The sequence below is a fragment of the Sylvia atricapilla genome, chromosome 12 (assembly GCF_009819655.1).
Source record: "Sylvia atricapilla isolate bSylAtr1 chromosome 12, bSylAtr1.pri, whole genome shotgun sequence".
NCBI lineage: Eukaryota > Metazoa > Chordata > Aves > Passeriformes > Sylviidae > Sylvia > Sylvia atricapilla.
The window spans coordinates 12,850,326-12,872,321 of NC_089151.1; the positions used below are offsets into that span (position 1 = coordinate 12,850,326).

At 39.6% G+C, this 21,996-nt stretch overlaps 3 protein-coding genes across 3 annotated transcripts in view; 2 read left to right on the forward strand and 1 right to left on the reverse strand.

The window, feature by feature from the left end:
- The window catches only part of ZNF423 (zinc finger protein 423), a 581,899-nt gene that overhangs the window by 140,817 nt on the left and 419,086 nt on the right, over positions 1 to 21,996 (forward strand). The gene's annotated exons all lie outside the window — the stretch shown is intronic.
- BRD7 (bromodomain containing 7) lies at positions 984 to 14,576 on the forward strand. The gene is made up of 17 exons (XM_066327885.1): positions 984 to 1,116; positions 1,454 to 1,662; positions 2,067 to 2,196; positions 2,586 to 2,643; positions 3,731 to 3,875; positions 5,052 to 5,162; positions 5,497 to 5,685; positions 6,457 to 6,576; positions 7,190 to 7,265; positions 7,785 to 7,892; positions 8,473 to 8,605; positions 9,356 to 9,467; positions 10,610 to 10,666; positions 11,487 to 11,598; positions 11,742 to 11,885; positions 12,967 to 13,110; positions 14,056 to 14,576. Exons 1-17 carry the CDS (start codon positions 1,068 to 1,070, stop codon positions 14,118 to 14,120), a joined length of 1,962 nt encoding a protein of 653 aa, XP_066183982.1. The 5' UTR covers positions 984 to 1,067; the 3' UTR covers positions 14,121 to 14,576.
- The window catches only part of ADCY7 (adenylate cyclase 7), a 31,489-nt gene continuing 25,372 nt past the window's right edge, over positions 15,880 to 21,996 (reverse strand). The window contains exons 21-26 of the mRNA XM_066327881.1: positions 21,690 to 21,845; positions 20,881 to 21,027; positions 20,322 to 20,429; positions 19,440 to 19,554; positions 18,787 to 18,911; positions 15,880 to 18,669 (exon numbers count right to left, since the gene is read on the reverse strand). Coding sequence (XP_066183978.1) covers positions 18,523 to 18,669; positions 18,787 to 18,911; positions 19,440 to 19,554; positions 20,322 to 20,429; positions 20,881 to 21,027; positions 21,690 to 21,845 — 798 coding nt within the window. The 3' untranslated portion in view covers positions 15,880 to 18,522. The remainder of the gene's footprint in view (positions 18,670 to 18,786; positions 18,912 to 19,439; positions 19,555 to 20,321; positions 20,430 to 20,880; positions 21,028 to 21,689; positions 21,846 to 21,996) is intronic.

Sequence of the window (21,996 nt, forward strand, 5' to 3'; positions counted from 1 at the left end):
GACTGAGGCTCTGTGGTGAGCTCTTGCCGGACAGGCCCGGCCGGCAAACCTGGCGGGGCCCTTGGCACCCAGCCGGCTGTAAACTCTGCTGTCAGGACAGGCTGCCACAGCACCGTGTGCTGCTGTCACCTTCGGCACACACAGCCATGGCAGGGGACATTCTGTGGCACAGGGTACAGCGAGCACAGCAGGACTCAGGCTGAGCACTCGGGTGGGGGGCGGTCACCGTCCCCGGCGCTGTTTAAGGACAGACTGGACGTGGCGCTCAGGGCCAGAGTCTGTGTGACATAGTGGTGACCGGTGACAGCTGTGACTCGATGGCCGCACAGCTCTTTTCCAGCCTCAGTGACTCTGTGACTCCGTGAATCCTGCCGAGGTCTCGGCCAGGCTGCCCTGCCCGGGCTCCCAGGCTGGGATAAGGGCAGGGATGCGGGCACAGCCCGCCTCAGGCTGGGAGCGAGGGGCGCCGCCGGCAGCGGCTGGGGCTCCGTGAGGGAGAGGGGCGGGGCGGGCGGGCAGGCGCAGGGCAGGCGAGATTCAGATTAGATATTAGAAAAAAGAAATTCACTATCCGGGTGGTCAGGGACTGAAATAGGCTGCCCAGGAGGTGTGGTGGAGTCACCAGCCCTAGAGGTGTTTAAGAGGTGTGTGGATCTGGCTCAGGGTGATGCGGTTTTAGGGGTTACAGCGGTAGTGCTGGTTTGACAGCGGGACTTTGATGATTTTAAAGGTCTATTCCAGTCTTGAAAATTCTGATTCTGTAGGAAGCCGTGAGGGTTCTGGAGAGGCGACTGTGCCCTGGGAGCGGAGTGGGCTGCTCACAAGGGAAAACGCCCCTAGCTCGCCTCTTAGAGCGGACCGCGGCTCGGGGATCGCGGTGTGGGGGCCGCAGACCCCGCTCCGGCCGCTGCCCGGCCATGCTGCCGCTCACTGCCCGCCACTGCGCCTGCGCGAGGCCTCCAGCGCGCCAGGGGGCGCTGCCGGCCGCCATCTCCTGGTGCCGGGCCGCGCGGGGCCGGGCTCCGCCTCAACAGCGCGGCCTCTCCCGGGCGGGCCGGGCCGGGGCCATGGGCAAGAAGCACAAGAAACACAAGTCGGACAAACATCCCTACGAGGGTGGGTCCCGACGGGGGTGGGCGGGCAGAGGCCGCCGGGCAGCGCGGCACGGAGCGGACGCGGGCCCTTAAGCCCCCGGCGTTGCCCGCCCCGCCCCGCCGGGCCCAGCGCCGGGGCGGTTCGGACGCTGCGGGCTGAGGGCGCGGGAGCGGGGCCCGCCCGGGGCAGGGACAGGGACAGGGACAGGGACAGGGGCGGCGGGCTCGGCTCTGCGCGGGGGGAAGCGGCTGCGGGGACTGGACATGAGGAGATGGTGCGGTGAAGAGGAGTGATCGCGCTGAGCACGGGAGTGTGTTTTATTTGGTACTCACACAGCTTGTTTCTCTGTTGGTTCAAGAATACGTAGAAAAGCCACTGAAGCTCGTGCTGAAAGTTGGAGGGAATGAAGTTGCTGAGCTCTCCACTGGAAATGCAGGACTTGATTCCAGCCTCTACGAAGACAAATCTGAGCATGAAAAACACAAGGACAGAAAGAGGAAAAAGAGAAAGAAAGGAGAAAAACAAGTTCCTGGCGAAGAAAAGGAGAAAAGAAGGAGAAGAGTTAAGGTATGTGTTCATACTATATTGTTCAAATGTTACTGCATTTTAGCAAAAGAAAATGTTTTGACTTTCTCTAGGTTGCACATGAAAAGGTCAGCAGATATGACTGTAACTTGTATCCTTAATCTGGAATACATTCAGACGTTCCTGTCTCATTTTTAAAGGATACACACCAGATAGCTGACACATTTTCTAAAAAAACTAATTCAGTGATACATTGCATTGTGTGGTTGAATTATTTCAGTGTCCAGCAGATGGAGACAGTACATAAAGAATACAAAAATTTTAAATACAAACTGTTCTCTTTTTTTAAACTTTATGAATTTCTTTTGAAAAATCTAGAGAGCATTATGTACAGTAATAATGCAGGATTTGCAGGTGCTCTTACATTTCCATAACAATCTTTCCAGGAGGATAAAAAGAAACGAGATCGAGACCATGGAGACAGTGAGGGAGAACAGGAGATGAAATGTCAGACCCCCGTCAGAATGGAATTGTCACCAGAGAAACCACTGACGAGCACTTTATCAAAGCAGGAGGGTAGGGGGAAGAAAGAAAATTCTTTTGTTGATTCATGTTTTCTGTAATTGACTCGTGTTTTGTTATTCTTTGTTTCTGTAGCAAGTGACTTGGCATTCTGTGCTCAGTGTTTTTCTCCACCTCGTAGAAAAGTTTGGAATTAGGTTGCTATACACTTCTTTTGCAGAATGGTGTCTGGTGCTTCTGTCAGAGTGAGCAGAATGTCAAGTAAAGGCAATGAGAAAAACCCCACAATACCCTGTGGGGTTTGCCATCCTTTTCTTCTCTTGATACCGAATTCTCAAGGCACATCTGTTTTGTTTAGTTGATTTCTAATATATTGAAAGTTTCATACCTTGTGCAGTCTGTTCTGCCTCACACCCTTTTCCCCCGCTTTGTTTTTGGTCTAGAGGTGGAGCAGACACCACTTCAGGAAGCTCTGAATCAACTCATGAGACAGCTGCAGAGGTAATGTCTGTGCTGCAGGCTTGTAGTGAAATGAAAATAACATCTAGTGAGGGAAGGGGCACACAAAACGATGAGTGAAAACATTATTGCTAAATATATTGTTAAGAGAGCTAATTTAGGAGTATAAATGCTAGTGTAAGAGAGTGTTCTTAGAACTTCAGCTTAGGTTTCTTGTGAACACCTCCAGTTCCAAATTCATAGTAACTTTAAAAAGCTTTCAAAACCAGGAAAATTTTCCAATCCTGTGATGCTTTCTTTAGGGGAACCTTTTGAAAGGAAGGCTCAAGAGATTATAATTAACTTGCCAAAGTTTCTTTTACCTTAACTTTTCCTATTTTGGCATTATTTACTATAAAAAGGAAGTATGCACTTGAAGAATGTTCTCTTACTCTTTTCCTAACCAAAAGTTTTTTGGTTAAAACAATCATGTCTGAAGTTCTTTCAAGTAATCTCTTATTTAAGAGAATCTTTCTTGACTTTAAGAGTACTGGATCTTGTGCAAGACTGTTTGAAAGATCTTTCCCTTCAGCTGTCTCACCAGACTGAGCTTGAAACTTTATTTTCAACTTGTGTCTTATCCATAAATTTTCAAGACCTAGGTGTGGTGTCAGTTTCAAGAAACTTAAACTATTAAAAAATGCCTGTGTTAGTTTTGGCTCCCTTTCTGTGCATACAGAAAGCAGCACTTTTGATTTTGAGCCCTCTCTTTCCCCTTCTGATAGTTTCTGAGCAAGCAATGAATGACAAGAATATTCTTATGATATATATTTTTTTAATTAATTCTAATATGGTATAAAACGCCTTTGTTAAAATCTAAAACCTTAAAAAAATTGGGCTTTTTTCATCTTGGGAACACAGGTAGTTATCAAAATATAGAAATAACTTCCGAAATACATTTGTGTACTTTGTTGGTATACGAGGTCTTTTCAAACTTGAAAGGGAAAGATTATGCTGACACAAGCTATTTCTCTCTTTATAGTTCTGATTTCTTTTCAGCTTAGTTATTTGCTTTCTATTTAATTCCAGATTCAGTATGTTCTTTGTTATAAGTTCAAACATAAAAAAACTGTCTTTCATTTCTTAACAGAAAGGATCCAAGTTCTTTCTTTTCATTTCCTGTGACTGACTTTATTGCCCCTGGCTATTCCATGATCATTAAAAACCCAATGGATTTTAGTACCATGAAAGAGAAGATCAAGAACAATGGGTACCAGTCCATAGAAGAATTAAAGGTAATGCTTTGAATTTTGTTTTGACTACAAAGATGTAGTAGGCTCAGTTGACTTGAAGGCTAGTATTTCATTGGAATAGAAAAAAGAACTAGTACTTCTGCCTCAAGAAATGTTTTTCTTGATTTTTTGTGAGCAAGTAAGTTCTGACAGTAAAAGTGAAAACATTTCTGGTTTGTAAATGTGCATCTCAAAAAGATGCAGATTGTTTCGGGTTTTGTGCAGGATGGCATGGAATCTGTCAGTTTGTCCTTCAGCTTGTTGTTTTAGGTCTGTTACTTTTTCCAGGCTGGTCTGGTGTTGGGGATCAACGAGTGAAGGCACCATGAGCTTGTTCCTGTCGGCAGCAACCATTTGTCCTGGTGCTGTAGTGTGCCTCATGGAGTCAAGGGCCTGTTTTGAAAGCCTCCTAATACTTTTAAAAGATGGGGTGCCTTGTTTTGTTTCATTTTCTTTGTCAGAAATACTGTAGTTCATTACTAGGCTAGATGAGGACCTTAGAGGTGTAATTTGTGTGTAATTAACAATTAGGCAGATGTTAGTTAATAGTATTGGTTGTATTTTCTTGCACATTCTTCTTTAGAGCTCCAAAACTTAAGAAGAATATTCCCTGTTGTAACAGCTCTTTCTGGTTAGTTTTTAATTTTAACTTTGTAAATAAATGAGAATCTGGTAAAACATATTCAACTGTAGAGGCTGCAGTGAGTATAGAAATGCTATTTCTAGCTCACTTGAATTTCACACAAGCATATATTTCTTCACTGTGCCTAAAACACACTTTGGGATATTCTTTGTAATAATTTAACTTTGAACTGCAGCTTTTCATTGTCTTTGGTTGCTTCACTTTGTTTTAATGACTGCTCATTGGCCAGGAGGTGGATAGTTGTAGTTAAGAGGGCTTCCCTTAAAACCTAAAAAAAACTACAAACAATGCTGAACACTTAAGAATACTTTAATGATGTTTGTTGGGTTGATAGATTCAAGTCTTAAAACAAAGTTACATACTTTATAACTTTGTTACTCTGTCTACATTTTTAATAGATTTCGTAAATTCATTCATTAAAAATATTTTTCTAAGTCTTTTTCCCTAAAGCTCAAGACACTACATTTGCAACAAGAATGTCATTATATTATGCTGTAAAATTAAGTTTCATTCCAAAATTATTACTGTTTGAACAGGATAACTTCAAACTGATGTGTAATAATGCAATGATTTACAACAAACCAGACACCATTTACTACAAAGCTGCAAAAAAACTGCTGCACTCAGGGATGAAGATACTTAGCCAGGTAACAAAAAATACCTAGTAAAATATTAAGAAGTATACTGCTTATTTTTTTTATCCGTTTATTCCCTTTTACAGGGGTCTGTTGAAAATTAATAAAACTTTCCTTGGTATTTGTCAAATGCTTATATATTGGAATATAAATAGTAAGTAGATTGTTTTCGTACTGCGACCAGATCAGTCATTGTAGAAATAATTGCATTTAGTATTTCACCTTCTAGACTCTGTTTATATTTGCTAGTGTAAGAAAGAAACAACTGAAATACCATAAGTATGTATAGGTAGGTTACAAAAAGATTAATTGAAGCAGCAAATAAAAGGATTTTGATGTTATTTAGGAGAGAATTCAGAGCCTGAAACAAAGTATAGAATTCATGGCTGACCTGCAGAAGACAAGGAAGCAGAAGGACAAGACAGAACTGCAGCAAACTGGGGAAGAGGAGAATGGTCCTGGGAAAGACAGAGGAGAACCTATGGATGGGGACACCAAAGCATTCAAAACACCTAGCAAAGAGCAAAAAAGTGAAGTATTATCTGAGTCATTATAGGATACACCTTTTAAATGCTACAGAAACAAGATGACTTAGGGTCCAGTGGATGTGGATTTCTGTCTTTCTGGTACTGCTTAGACATTTTCATCTCTAGGGATCAACACTTACAAAAAGCATCCTCATCTAGTAAAACCAAATAAGTTTAGAATCATTTATGATACAATCATTTTTGCATGTAGGTAACCTTGTGCTGCTCATCAGCTCCATTCCTTCAATAATTTTCTCTTTTAGTGTCCATTTCACAAACTTTTGTAGTTTTGGAGAAAGCTTGCAAACATGTGCTTTTAAACATTTTGATACAAAAAGCTGTATAGCCAATTTAATTTACTTTTTGTTTGTTTGTTTACATAGTAGTTGCATTTGAAACGTGTAGCTGCCTAGCTACAGAAAGTGTACTTTCTGAAATAGCTTTTCATATCTAGAAATACCAGATATGAAGATGGTAAATATTTAGGTAGATAAATACTGGATACTAAAATTAGGACTATCTTAGTTTTGTGGGAGACCTTTACAGATCTTTACAGTCACTAACACAGCATTTGCTGATGTAAGCCTTTGTCACGTGCCTTCCCCAGCTGTATTAAATACAGTCATAGTCAATAGCACTTCTTTTGGTCGTTAGTTGTTTTGTCTACAAAACCAGGTGCAGAGTTGGCTGAAACAATACTGTCACAGTGTCCTGTTGTGTTGTTTAGCCAGTTGGTGTTACAGCCAGCCCCTAAGTTGTGTGGGTATGTTCACAGGAAGGATAAAGACCTGCTTGAAGACAAATTACGAAGCAATAGCTTGGAAAGGGAACAGGAGCAGATCGATCGCATTGTGAGGGAGTCAGGAGGAAAGCTAACCAGGCGCCTTGCAAACAGCCAGGTGAGCACTGGGGGATTTGGTGGCTCCTTTCACTTTTCCATAAACAAGGTTTCTTTGGCCTTTTGTACTACTTGAGACCTCTCATCTGCTTTTACTGCAACACCACACCGTTTTACACCATTGATCGTCTTTGTAACATCATAAGGTTAAAAAAAGTGCTGCTTGAATGCATGCTGAATTTCATCAGCAGAACAAGTTGAGCTGAAATTTTCAGTAAAGTAATAGAAAAGGATGAATAGTAGAAAGCTCAAGAAAATAAATCTAACCTGCAAAAATCTCACAGTTCTGAAACAGACACATACCTGATCAATGGTTATTAATGTTACAGGAGAAGGAACTCACTTTGGTAATACTATGCCTATTTCATTTTCTACATTTTCTGTCTCTTGGCCTCTGCAGAAACATTAATATTTATCATAATGGCTTAATTCTTTGTGCCTGTAGCAATAAAAAAATCCAGTGAAAGTAAAAATTTAGAGCAGCACTCACTTATGAGTGACTGATTTCTGTTCTTGTTCATGCAGACAGGAGAGTTTCATTAAATGTTTTCATTAGTTTAAGGACCAGGAGTTTCAAGTACTATGTAAATTAAAATAGTCTAATCTTATTTCAGTGTGAATTTGAAAGAAGAAAACCAGATGGTACAACGACTCTGGGCCTTCTTAATCCCGTTGACCTCACTGCAGGAGGTAAGTTGGCACAGTTCAGGTAACAAGCCACTTCCACATACCTGACCCTCTGCATCTTTGCAGGGGCAGATGAGCAAATCATGGCCAAGAACTGAATGCCTCTTTCCAGTCTGATAAAGATCTAGATTGGAAGAGCTGCAGCTGAGGGATCACATAGATGGGCCTCAGCTGTGGCTGTTGTTAGGAGCAGCTGGTGGGAGCCCTCAGTGCTGTTGCTTCACTGGTTTGTGCCAGCTGTGTGTGGAAGCTGCAAAAAACCACTTTTGCTGCTGGAGAATTTCCCAGGATCCTCTTGTTGGTGGTCCACGTACAGAGTGCAGTGTCTGCTGACCCAGAAGGTCACAGATGTTTTAGAACTGGGAGCTGTCTGGGTCCCAGATCATTAGTATGAAGCATTTGGATAGGAAAGCCCACTTTGAGAGCTATGTCCTGTTTGAGTTTTTAGCTGTGGGTATTAAGTGAGTTTAGTCATCTTCCTATGCCTTCTCTGTTTCTGTATTTTGATATGTCCTATTGCAGAACCAGGTTACTGCCCTGTAAAGCTGGGAATGACAGCAGGAAGGCTTCAGTCAGGAGTTAATACATTACAGGGGTTCAAAGAAGATAAAAGAAACAAGGTTACTCCAGGTAAGTGCTGATTTTTTTTAAAAAAATTAAAATCCTTCTTCTTAAATAAACAAAGTGTCTTGATCTTTTTACTAGCACACAAATTTGGAAGTAAGGATTTCTAAAGATAAAGCACATTATTATGTGCCTGCCCACAGCAGGGGGTTGGAATTAGATGATCTTTAAGGTCCTTTCCAACCCAAAGCATTCTATGATTCTTTGTATCTATTACACAACTAAACAGCACAAAATAAAAAAATACTTACTTTTTATCTACACTGAGAAGAGAAACTACCAGATAGACAAAGGGGTTTGGTAGCTTTAAAAGAGCAGGAGAACCTTCTTCCAGCATCAGACTGTTCATGTTATGCTAAGGCACACAGTGGTGTTAATGACATATTTGCAAATACTAATACATTTGATTTAGGTCTTAGTAAAAGTTGTCAAATTGTGAACAGATGGTGTTCTGTGAAGGCTTGTTTTCACCTTAAGAAATACATTCCTTTTAAGTTTCTTCTTGAGGATTGTTTTACAGCCCCTACTCATTTCTATCTGATGCATTCAAAGCAGGGTAATAATTTTTACAATTGTTATTCATTAGTGACATACTTGAATTACGGACCCTTCAGTTCCTATGCACCAACGTATGATTCAACATTTGCCAACATAAGCAAAGAAGATTCTGACTTGATCTACTCAACATATGGGGAAGACTCTAATCAAGGCTCTTCCAGGTAATCCAGCAAGCAGGATGCACAGTACAGCTCCCATGGATAGCAGTTATGTGTAACTCTGCAGGATGGGCTGGCTTTGCTGTGGAGCGGTGGCCCTGCTGTCTTTATAGCTCACAGGGGTTTGTTTGTGTAAGGAATAAATACTTCAGTAGAAGAACCTGCCTGTAAAGTCAAGTTAGCCAAGATGGAAAAATTTTGATGCTGCTGATTCCTAGGAGTACATTGTTTAAACTTAGATGTATTTATGACTGAAAGACACATGTTCAAAACGAGGAAAATACTGAGTTGTACGAGTGTTTATACAAACTGGGTTTTTTTTCACATTAATTACTGCCTTGAATGAGATATAGCCTTGTAAAAACAATTCTATTGGTTTATTATTCTTGATTATAAAAATTTCAAAGCTCTTTTATGAGAATTTCACAAGGAGCAGGCACAGTGATACAAATTTTTAGGAAAGAGAGGAGTGTGTAGTGCAGTGTAAACAATGAAGGGCCTGTGGAAGTTTGCTTTCGTGTTGATGCAGCTGCCTGAGGCACTACACTTTTCCAAGTTTTCCAGTGTCCCATTCAGAATGGATTCCTCAGCTACAGAAGGCAGGCATGATTAAACTAAAGCAATCCATAGTGATCAGATCCTGTGCTGCTTTTTGTGTTTTCTGTGCTGTGCATATTGGTTTGATCATATGTAATTTTTTACATTAAATGTTGGATATGGAAGTAGTTACCTTAACTATCTTTATTCTTTCAGTATTCAAGATTATTTTATGAAATCCCAGGATTATACTGTCTTAATGGCCGATAGTTTGCTTGATGTTCTAACTAAAGGAGGACATTCTAGAGCTCTCAGAGAACTAGAAATGGTAAGAGTGGATTTGTGTGCTGTCTGGTCTTTGGTTTTAGGACACAAGAGAAAGACGATGCTGATCCTATGGATGAGCTTCCTTTTACCTGATAGAATTGGAAAGGAAAGACTGATCTTTGCCTCCAGTGGTAGGATTTTCTGGAAAGGAATTAATTGTGTTGTTAATTTGTGAATACTAACATATTGTACATAGAGACATAATTAACCGTTCTTTGTCCCTTATCCCATTCCTATTATCACTAACTCCTGTTTCAAGACCAATAAGCAGTTGTTTTAAAATGAGGTGATCATCAACAAGCTTTTTTTTTTTTTTTTTTCCATGAAAATTTTATTACTTTCCCAGCTGCCACTGTTTAGTTCAGGTGAATTAATATGTAGTTTTTCCCTTTACTTGGTACTGTGCTTTTAAACTCAAACATGTGCTATGTAAAAATACTGAACAGCTACTGTTCAAGTTCTTAGGAGATTCCAGTCCTGTCCATGCTAAACATCACTGGAATCAAAGGGGCTCATTTGATAACCTTAACTTAATTGACAATCCAATAATTATTTGAGAATCTCCTCAGAACAGTTCCTCTTAACTAAGAAGTCTTGCTTTGAGTTTCAAATCAATGCCAACTATTGAAATAAGCAGATTGTAGCCTTTTACTAATGGGTCAAATATTACCTAAATTAATACCAGATATAGTTTGTGGACATTTTTGCCTCCATTCACACCTTTCCTTAGAATTACACATTTAGCTCTTTTCTTGTGCCCAGTAGTGGCACTGACTGTCAGGGATTGGTCACTTACTCTTGGCAGTATTAAGAGAAATACAATTATATGTGGAAAGAGAAAACGTTTCATCCTCTAATAACCACCCTTTTCTTCCTGCACCCCAGTAGATAGTCTCTGATGTGACATCACTGTGAATTTTGCAAAGAGAAATCAAACCTGACCTGAAAAAATGTATTTTAGTAAACATTAATAGCCCAGGAAAGGCCCTAAAAAGTAGCTACATTATAACTTGCTTTACAGTGAAAGCACATTATGACATTGCATACTTACCTCCCTTTAAAAATACTGCATCTTGTAAGATTTTACTTTGAATTTAAAATAGTTATTTTAATGCCTTCTTCAAAAATCCTTTCTTTATTCAGCCACTGGAGGAAACAGAAGGCCCACAGGAAAGAAGTGATGCAATGAAAGATGTAAAGGTAAATTTTTTCTCTATTGATTAACTTCTCCAGCCAACCTGTCCAAGCTCACAGATATAAAACGGCCTAAAACTTTCAGGCCTGTCCAACAACACTGAGGGCGTGACAAGCTATAAATCGTGTGAAAACTGTGTGTCCCTTTGTAGGCATGAGGAGAGTAAGGTTCTCCAAAGCATTAACTATATGTTAAGAGAACTAGAAGAAAATGGTTGTGTATTTTTACTTGTGATTGTTCAGAACTATAGCTTTGTTTCTGTCTTAATCTGGTTTCATTTAGCGTGATTTTGTAATGTAAGCGTAAGGTGCTGCGTGATATGTAGTGGTCTTTGAGAAGTTCTCATTGTGCCCAGGCAGTACATTCTAGATCTCAAATCATTCCACCCAAGCTTTGCTCAATTAGAGAAAGCAGTTCTAGGGCCAGGGCTGCTCTCCTGAAGCATCTGCAGCCAGTGCCCAGATTCCTTCTGAATTTTGGCCTAAGACCTTTGATAAAATCTCCTTTAGGTGAGCAGAAGGAATTTTTAAGCTATTTTTTTAATTGGGATTGCTAGTCTTAAATTACTACATCATTTGTGCCTATCTCCAGTGATTTTGGCAGATACTATTTTCTATTTGCATATGAAATAGAATAGTAAACAGTAATTGTGGAACAGTAAGTTTTACAGGGTGTCTTTTCAGCTTTCCCTCTGTGTGTTCACTTGTTTTTGTAGAGCAGACTAACCTTACCTTTATGTTCTGATCTTGCCTGGGCAATTTTGTTGCTTAAAGGCTGAGCTAAGTATTATCTAAATTATTATTTGCTGATTTTTTTTTTTTTCAGATTATGGAAATTGATATTGCTGCCAGGTTGGATGCTGCTAATAGTGACAGACTTACAGCTCTAAAAGCAGTTACAAACTTTGGCATGCCTATAGAAGAGTTTGATTCTGAGGGTGAGTTTTGGTAGTCATAGTTCTGATATATGTCTGTAACTCTTTTAGTTTCTCAGTCCCTTACAGTATTTTATATCATAAAGTAAATAAATAGACTTTACTTAGATCTTACTATTCAAGACTTTCTTTTTCTCTTTAAACAGAGGCTGAAATCTTCCAGAGGAAACTTGATGAAACAACAAAGCTGCTCAGAGAACTCCAGGATGCTCAAAATGAACGACTGAGTACAAAACCACCTCCTAACATGATTTGTCTTCTGGGACCATCCTACAGAGAAATGCACTTGGGTAAATATACTTTTTCTTATCAGTTTTGCAGAATTGATGAAGTCCCAGCTGGTATCATCTCCAAGAAAAGAAAAATCTCAAGGGCTGTAGTGTAGATTATGTGCCCTGCTAGGCCTAGAGGATTAATTTGAACTTTTTTGGAATTTAAACTTCATGCAAAGTCTGATGAAAATCTTGAATAGGAATTCCAAGTATTTCCTCTTTATTGCTAAATGTCCCTAGAGTTGATTGAAGCTTCTCTATGGCATGAGGCAAACAATAGCCAAATACTAGTAACTCCATAAGTTTTGCAGTGTCTTTGAACAGGGCTTGCTGAAGTATTATCAAGTTCTTATTGCAAGGCCCGCTTTGGTCCAGGATGGATCTGGTTATCAGACTATTAAGTTACACTAGTAAATACCAGTCATACATTCTTTAGTTATTTGAGCAAACCTGCTTGTCTCATAGATCAACTACAAACCTTGTGTTAATGGCAGCCGTTTAAGATAGGACTGTGTGCAGAGTGCCTGTTTGGCAAGTAAAACTGACTTGTGCTACACTATTCATGGTCTAAACTAAACCACATTGATGTGATTAGGTAAATTCCTTATCACTGAAGAAATATGACCAAGCTGGTACCACACCAAGTCCAAACCAGATCAAATACTATCTTTTTTAAGTTTCACTACTTTCAGCCTCCTTCTGGAGGAAAAACCACATTTGTAGCAACAGGAACAGTCTCTTTATATCCAAAGCTTTGTGCTGAATCCCAAAATCCAGCTGTTACTAACACTAGTGCTGTGTGGGTGTCACAGCACCAGCTGCTGTGAGTATGGCTCAAGTTTCATTAGCTTTCTCTTTAACTTCTGGTGTTTCCTGATAACAGCCAGCCTTGAGCAGCAGCTGTTTCATTCCTCCTGTTCTTAGCCTTCTCTTGGTTCCTAGGATGTCTTGCATGGCTGCACGCAGCTCAACACAGCTCTTCTGGTCTAGAAACATTATTTAACGTAGTTTCTTTTGTAATAATTCAACCATTTGCAGGGTGATTCAGCAATTTGGTGTCTATATATAGCATATAAACACATCCTCTTATCTTTTCCAGCGGAGAGAGTAACCAATAACCTGAAAGAACTTGCCCAGCAAGTGACTCCAGGTGACATTGTCAGTACCTATGGAATCCGGAAAGCAATGGGAATCTCGGTTCCTCTACCTGAGACAGAAGACAGCTGGGTAGATTTGACAGAGGGTGAGTGTACAACAACATCTTGTAGCATCTGTTCAGCTGGAACAAAACCACATCTGCAAATCCTTAGACTGGCTTATGGTAGAACTCGCAGTAGTGTGGTTCCAATTTTCAGTTCTTTTCTCCTTTTTAAATTCTGTTTCAAATGGAAAGTTGCTGCCTTTGGTCTCAGTCCAAAATGAATCTTTAGTGTGTATGGAACTTGGGTTCAGCTACATAGTTACTTTACAATCCATCTTACAGCACTGCCAGATTTTAAAGCTCAGTAATTCATTCAATTTTAGTTTTTCCATTTCATGTGAAGTTGCAAAAGAGGAGTTAAAATTCCTCACTTGCTAAAATGAGAACATCATGATTCCTTCTTCTCCAGGCTTTTGGCTGTGCACGCCTTTTGCTTAGTTTGGCCAGCTATCGTGCTTTGGAAGTTGACAGCATGAGTTCAACTCACCTCATCCAGCCAAAAGTAGTGGCTGTTTTTGCTGGATTAGGGAGTCTGGTCAGTGGAGTGTCAGTGCCAGACCCTGTACTCCCCTATTTAGAACATGCACAGCAAAAGAGTACCCAAAGTTAGGGTAGGGCAGGAAGAATTTCCTCTCACAAAATATAATTCACACAACAAATTTATTTAATCTGTGGTTTATGAAAGTTTTTATTAAAAAACATTTTAACTCAGAGCAGGATTAATTCAGGAATTCATTCCTATTTTTAAGGAAACTGCTCAAGAAATTTCAGTTTCAGAATTACTGAGTCTTTTCCATAACATTACACAGAGGTTTTGTAACAGAACCAGCTGAAACACAGGATTTTCTGGGACTGTTGCAGAACCAGCAGCTAACACAGGGCCAGCTGTATAAATATCAAATGACCTGAGGTATGCTGTGCTGTATATGCATGTCTTCACTTGAGCATTCTGTGGTCAGTGACCTGCTCTCTGTTGTAAACTTTCAGACTTTGAAGAGCCTAAAAAGACCATCATTGTCCCTGAAAACGAGTGTGGTGCAGTTACAGGCTGAAGATTCTGCTCATCTTACAGCTGTTTGTTTGATTCTGTTTAAGAACCAGGTAAACGTCCTTCAGGTGCATTCACCATAAGTGTATATTGTGTGTTAAACTACTTTTGTTTATTGAATTTTGGAACTGATGGCTTTTGGAGGGTTTGTATTAGTTACTTCTGCTACATAAATGCACTAAATTATTCTTTTTGCATTCTCTATTATTTTTAAGCTCCTCTGCCACATTTGTTTTTCTGAATTACCAGGTGTCTGGAAAAGTCAAAGCATAATGAAAATGTGCCTATATATGGTGCAGGGATTCAACCAAAACTTTCTAGAAGCAATGTATAGACTTGTCTCTGAGTCTGGTTAGTGCAAACATTGTTAGTGTCTGAACATGCAACTTCCCCTTTTTAAAATTACCGTGCAACTCTCATGGACATGAGGAAGAGAAATAAACTTTTAATATAAAACTGATGCACTGTGATTAATTAACAAAACCTCAGCTTTGTGAGACTTTGAAAGTGGATGAAACTTCTCTTAGAGAAACCTAGCAGTATACTTCCAGCATCCTAAAACTGGAGAGCAAGCTCAGACCCAAGACCAGAAGTAAGGCTAACAAACCTGCCTACTGTCAGCAGGAAAAAGTACCCCGTGTATGTGGTACAGTCATCTCTGAGACACTCAGGCAGACAGTTCTTCATATTATGCAGAGGTATTAGAAGACACTGGATAGTATTTCTAGGCTTGTTTATCAGAAAGGAACATACATTTCGAAGCCTTCTCAGATTAGAAGACAGTTCCCTGTTCAGCAGAGGTGCAGACCAACAGCACAGCTCTTAGACAAAGAACCCGAGCAGTGCAGGGGATGCAGGTACAGTCACTGGCCCTCCCAAGGAGACTTTTCCCTGTGCTCTCCTCTTACTCTTCACACCATCACACAGTGCTGGGCATGGCTTCTACCACAGGCATCCTTAATTGTTTCCAAATGCTGCTTTTCGTTAGTCTGTGATTCCAGTATAACCCTGGAGTCAAGAGGAATGAGCTGTAGGGTTCCAGACATCCCTGATGGCTGCAGGGGCAAGGAACTGAACCAAAAGGTAGCTTCCAAGCTAAACAGCATTGTGAATTCCACCCTCTCCCCTCAGTCTTATGGCCAACATCATCCTTGCTTCCTCTCTAAAAATGCCGCAGAAAGATTTGTTTTTTAAACTTTCACAATTACTAAAATACATTGCAAAATTTTTAACTGTCAGCCTGGGGTTTTCTCCAGTGGTTTCAATTGTCCCAGAAGAGTTAACAGACACCACTGGAATTTTTTCATTCTAGGTAATAGCACCTGAATTTTTACTAATGAATTTTTTTATTAATATATAAATAATTTATTTATATATTTTAATTAATTTTTTCATTCAAAATGAAATGAATTAATTCTTTCATTAATATATAAATAATTTATTTTCAAGCTACAAGAAAAAAACAATATTCAGGGCAAATGTGCCAGCCAAATCCTTACTGGCTCCTTCCACTGAATCTCATTGCCCATCACTCACCTGTTAGATGGTGCAGGAGGTGACTGCCAGTGACAGAAGTATTAGCATTTCTCATCAGCTGTTGAACACATGGATTTCACTCTAAGCATTTTCTACTAGCAGCATTTTTTAAAAAGATAAACACCGAGTTTAGTTTATGAGTCAAAACAGTTCCATTAAGTTGCAGCACTACAAAAACTATGCTTCCTTTTCATGAGTATCTCCATCAAAATAACTGCAAAACCAGACATGTTTCAAGAAGTTTTTTATTTCATAGTAAAAACAAGTTTGTTCTTTAAAACAGAGTCCTAGTTCCAGATGTTATTAGCTTTTCCAATTAGATACAGTGCCATTTTTTCCATTTAAGAAAAAATGCTGCAAGGAAGATTTTTCCACCAAGATTGTTTCTTCAATGTTAAGTTTTACAGTTCACTCAGAAGGACTGCTGAAAACAATTATTTCAATACAGTTGCCTGTTAAATTGAATTCTTTCTGTGGTTGAATATAGCTCTCATACAGTTCCAGTTCTGGTGAGAAATTAGTCACCCTCTTTCATTACACAGTTTCTAACTTCCCCAAGAAGGTTGTGCACAGCACACCAAGAGAGCATTCTTTTTAAACCTGCAACCAAACCCAACTCCTTCCCCTTTGGAAGCTGCAGTTCTTCTGCCACTTCTGCAAATGAGGCTGAGTTGAAGTTACACCCAAAGAAGTTACCAGCCTGACAGGCAACATCATGTAAACAAAAGCATTTCAAAACGCTGTTACAGACAGCAAATGTTCTTTCATAGATAACTTAAAACTACAGTCTGCTAGTTCTATGAACACGAGCACTTCAGAGCCAGCTCTATTTATGGGCATAATGCACTTTTCAAAACAGATTCATGAGACAAATGGTCACTTTACCTAACATGATATAAAAGACTGCTGAAAGGAGCCTTTGACACAGGCATGGTCCTGTAAAACAATAAATATCTCAAAACAAATGCTTGCTGAGCACCTGTAACTACAAATACACAACATTCAAGAGTAGCAAAAGCAGTTTAAAGGTTTATTCAACAGCTACACTGACTTGCACTAACACAACAAGGGAGTATGACACTTCCTTCTTCAGCAGAGCCCACTCCTGAACTAGACAACCTCAAATTCAGGTTTCCTTACATGCTGTTTTCTGTTGGAGACCTACTACACACACAATTTGGTCTACAGAGTTGACAAAGAATACAGGCACGATTTTTAATCCACAGCTGGACAATATTTAGGTTTGTTCCTGTCTTGAAACATAGTCACTTCCTCTTCTAAAGAAATTACACAGTAATTGGAAAGCAGCAGTGATGACAGGACTGCTTAAACACTTGTCCAGGATAGGTTGGTACTAAACCCAGAAATTTTAGGAAATGCTGTTTGTGGAGGGGTAACGCTCAACCAAACATTTGTTGTACTCACTAATCACTGTGCTGTCCAGCCTGACATGGTATATGGGGAAAGGGGAAATCCATCCTTAGTTACAGACATAATTTGGCACAAGATGTTAGCCTTTCAAATTACTGTCATCTCTACCAACAGCAGACAGATTAAGAGATTGCAGCAAATAAAAAATGCCAGTGTAGAAATTAGCAAAGGCCACTAACAGCTTAAAACCTTACAAACTATTTTACACATGTCCACAATGATCTTATGAATGCTCTACTCATACTTCCTGTATTGGGCTCTGCTGAAACATTTCAATTATGAATACTTTTTTCCATACATCCTTTGTAACCTTCAAAACCAGTTAAGGAAAAAAACTGCATTGCCTTTGAAAGGCATAGAAACCAGCCAGGTGGCTAGACAAACTGTAGAAATAAGAACTGAAAAAAAAAAAAAAACAAAAACAACCAAACCCCACCACAGACACAGTTCTGTTTATACAGTATCTGCTACTGTTTCTAACACTATCTTAGTAATTCTGTTCTTCAGCTTCCCAGCAATTCAGAACAGATTATTTTTTTCTTCCCTAAGTGCCCTCAAGAACACAGCACAGAATTAGAATTCCTGCTGGGATCAGCAACAGCAGCTGCTGTCAGTCTGTCCTCCATGCTCCTCACCATCACTTGTACTTTTTGAAATTTAAAGTTAAATATTTAAGACTTACCATGACAGAACAAAATGCACATGTAGATACTAATTACAGAGAAATACAAAGGAGAACATGTAATATAATGTAAACATGCTGAACTATATGGAAGTTATTTCTGAACAGCTCTTGGTCATGAAAACATCTGCATAGCACAAGGTACTGCTGTGGAGGAGGCGAGGGTGGTGAAGTAACCCCATACTGTGCAATTCAGGTTTTTCCCCAAAAGAGCTCAGCACAGTTACCATGTGATACACTTGAGTTTCCTTGCATTCCTCTTCTCATTATTCAGCTGTCTTCTGCTGTGAAGTCTGTTCAGCATTAAAAGCAGGATATGCAGTGCCCTCAGTATCACTGCACACGTCAGGACAAACACAATACTGCAAGCAGGTGTGTGTCAAGCAGGCAATGGAATGTTTTAACATGGGAATGAGTTCTACAGTGCATCCACACTGTTGTCACTGGAGCCATTAAGACTCCCAGTGTGGGTAAGGGAAGCGACTAACTGAAAATGCTTCATGGCAGTTCCAGGTAAATCTTCAGATTACCTCAGGAAAAAGTAGTCATCTTCAGACTGATGGTTGTGTATCCTCTAGGAACTTCTCAGAATTCTTCTTTATTAAAAAAAAAAAAATCTCTTATCTTGAGATGTAGAAGAGATAGGAACAGTATATACATGTTTTTAGAATAAAGTCCTTCACATAAGGAGGGAAATTCTACGTCTTCACAGAAGGGAGGCAGACCTAAGTCTATTTTGATTAACGTCATTGTAGCCTCAGTTCAGTCCCATGCCTTGGAATTTGGCTGTCTCAGTGCAAACAAAGTAAGTCCTCAGTTCTCCCTTGCCTTTGACATTAATCAGTCCCCTACATTCACATGAGTATCCAAGCTCTTGTAGTATTTTGCTTGTTTCTTCTGTGACCTTTGTGTGAAAAGAATTAAAAACACTTGTGAAATTCTTCTGATTATTCACATTAAAGCAAAATTCCACAACCAATTAGAAATAATGCCTTGGACATTGCAAGGCTCACAAGTTTACCTGGATCTTGCCAAGTTCCCCTGTGCTCTCCATTCGGCTGGCAACATTAACAGTGTTGCCCCAAATGTCGTACTGAGGCTTCCGGGCACCAATGACACCAGCAATCACCGGGCCGTGATTGATCCCTGCAGAAACACAAGCAGGTGTCATTACTGAGGCAGAAAGGGATGGGACTTCCAGCTTCATTGTTAGCAGTAGCTTCAGGGGAAAAAGGGATCCCAAAACTTAACTCTGCAACACCTTTCTAGTAATCAGTATTAGTACTGTTCTATAAATATTCATACTGAGGCTCAGGAGATGTGAAGTGACTTACTCATTGCAAAATGGGAAGTCTAGGGCACAAAGCAAAATTCTTCCTCTTCTTTTAATATACAGAAATGAGCATTGTACTGTACTACTGTCTTTAGTCGGAGTCACTAACTAAGCGTACTTCACTCTTCATCTGTATTTTTCATTTCCTCCAAAGTCATCCAGCTACACTCTTCCTGCTGCTCCCTCCAGTTATGAGAAATAGCCCATCCGTGGAGGAGCTTGGCCTGTCTGAAAAACTGACCAGCCAATACTGCCTTTGGCTATTCAGCACTTGGACCTACACCATCCTACCTGATTTCTCACTTGTCTGAGCTGTGGAGTTCCCCACAAACAGCACTTACCAACACGTAGGCGGAAATTGTTAAAGGAATGTCGGTTGATGCCGTCCAGTTTACTCATCAAGGCAATTCCATACTCCACCATAATCCCAATGTGAGCGTGCTGCCTTTCCCTATCCTGGGCAAGTCATAACACGTATTAATGATCAAATTACAACACGAAAGCCTGTCTCAGGCTGCTACTCCAAAGCAGTACTAGAAGTAACTGGAGTGTTTATGAGACCACTCCTCCTTGTAACTGCAGAATTTCAAAACTCCATTAAATTCAGCTGGAATGACTATGAGGCAACAAGCGTGATATGATTAAATTTTATAACAAATTAATGTCTGTCCTTCAGGGTTTCAGCTTTATTTTACATATTTTTGGTATATTAGTATATGCATCTTAATGTCACACAAACCTGCTATACTGAAAATGAGCCAAAGAAATTTGTGTTAATTCTTCTGGGTGACAGTTTCAGACCTAATGTGGCACTTGAGGATTCTCCTTCTGTGCCAGTTCTTAGGTATCACAAAAATCGTCCTGTGCAGTTCTGATATGGCCTTTACTTTGGCTTCCATTCTTTGACTCCCCTACTATTAGAGCCCTTCTGTTATGCGTCTAGGAATATTACTGGAATTACATCTAGGAAAACTACTGGAATCAAAAATGAAAGACGTAAAAAGTGTGCTGGGATTACAGACTGAATACCTTAATTCAGAAATAAAATGGAAGTAGGAGATAAATAGTGAATTCAGCAGGAGATAATACAATTTTGTAATCTTTTTCCACATTACAGGAAGTCACCCTTCATGATTTCCTTTTTTGTATCATGTTACATTTTGTTACTTTGAACACACCTATGCACCCACAGAACACTGAAGGCAAATTCAGAGCCAACATACCTGGTTATTCTCTTGGCCTGGTGTAACACTGAGACCAGCTGCTGCCATGTAGGTGCTTCCAATTGTTTTTATTTTTTCAACACCACTAAATTTAGGTTTTAACAAGAGCTGTTTGAATGGAAAGAAAACAAAAACTTTAGACTTAGTACCATATTTCAGTGTAGTATTTAACCAGAAGTCATATACCATCTACCATAAGCATTAAACTTAGCAATACTAGCAATACTGTCACTCACATGAAGATTAGATAAAATCCTGAGGATTAGTTTCACAGTTTTGCTCTATCCACTCACATGGGTAAATGAAATGAAAGCACAGAAGTACTGAAGTAAAGTCCTTAAATTCAGGACTTTCAAACCATACTTCTAGTGGATTAGATGATTTACTTGAAAATCCGAAATAGATGGAAAAAAATCTTTCAAATCTGCAAGGCTGAAGTCAGAATATCAGTACAGCATAAAAATGTTTTTTCCCCCCCTCTAATGCTCACAGATCTAGTGAAGCATTTATTTTGCAGTAAACATGTAATCCAGTGCATTTCTGACAGAAGCTTAATTACCTCATCAAAATCAGCAATGATTTCATTTAACAGTCTCAAGCATTCCAAGCCTTCTTTATTGACATCACATTCAGTGTAAAACACCTTAAAATCTGGTACCGATGCAAACATGACACAGACACAGTCGTAGGATTGATGGTACCAGTCCTAAAGGAAAGCAATAAACCCACACATTGTCAGCAGCCACATTCCCCCACAGATACTCACACTCATGATAATTGTTTGTAACCAGTAATCAAATTACAGCTTTCCTATGAAGTCAACCACATCTCTTACTCTATCAGAAACATTAACAAAGTGGATTTGCCTAAGGAAAAACAGATTCCTTAAAGATATCTTAAACATTTTCATCTACTTGGACATTATCAGTCTTCTGAGACAGCATTGTTCTTTCTGATGACATGCTGGCAGAATGAGATTTCTTTAAAAAAAAAAAACAAAACATTATCAATGAACTTCTCTCTGGGAGATACTATCTGCTCCTCAACTAATTTCCCTAAAAACTATGACCTACCCTCCCTGGTAAAATAGTCTTTGGAAAGCAGTAAATCTCATTCAAATATTTGCCAAGCTAAAACTGTGTCCTGACTAATTCTGAGAACAGATTTCAGGGACTGACATTAGAAGTTTTCTTTTTTTTTTTTTTTTGAGGCCATCTGGTTAACAGGTTATTGGGTTTACAAAGGTCCTGGAATACAAACAAGAGGCAAAGATTGCAGAAGTTTGCAGTCTGTTCTTTTTCACATCATGTGTAATATATATCACAGAAATCCAATTTGCTGTCCTTCACTTGGAGAGACTCAACACACCTCATTTCGTTTTTCTCCAATGAAATATGCAGCAACATGTGCTGGAAGTACATTTTCCAGCAAAAGCCTGTTCACATTCTCCATAGTTTCAAATTGTTCATGTTCTTTTTTAAACTTATTCTTCCACAGACAATCCAGTCGACAGTAATAGTCAATCTGCAAAGAGATCAAATATGATAAATTAAATCCATAAAACACCTCACTGAAAAATATTAGGCAATTTTCTCCAGATGTGTAGTAGCAATAGTTTTTTCAAGGCCTTTTGAATCTATACAGTTATGAAGAATGTGCTTTGAGAGCAAAGGTC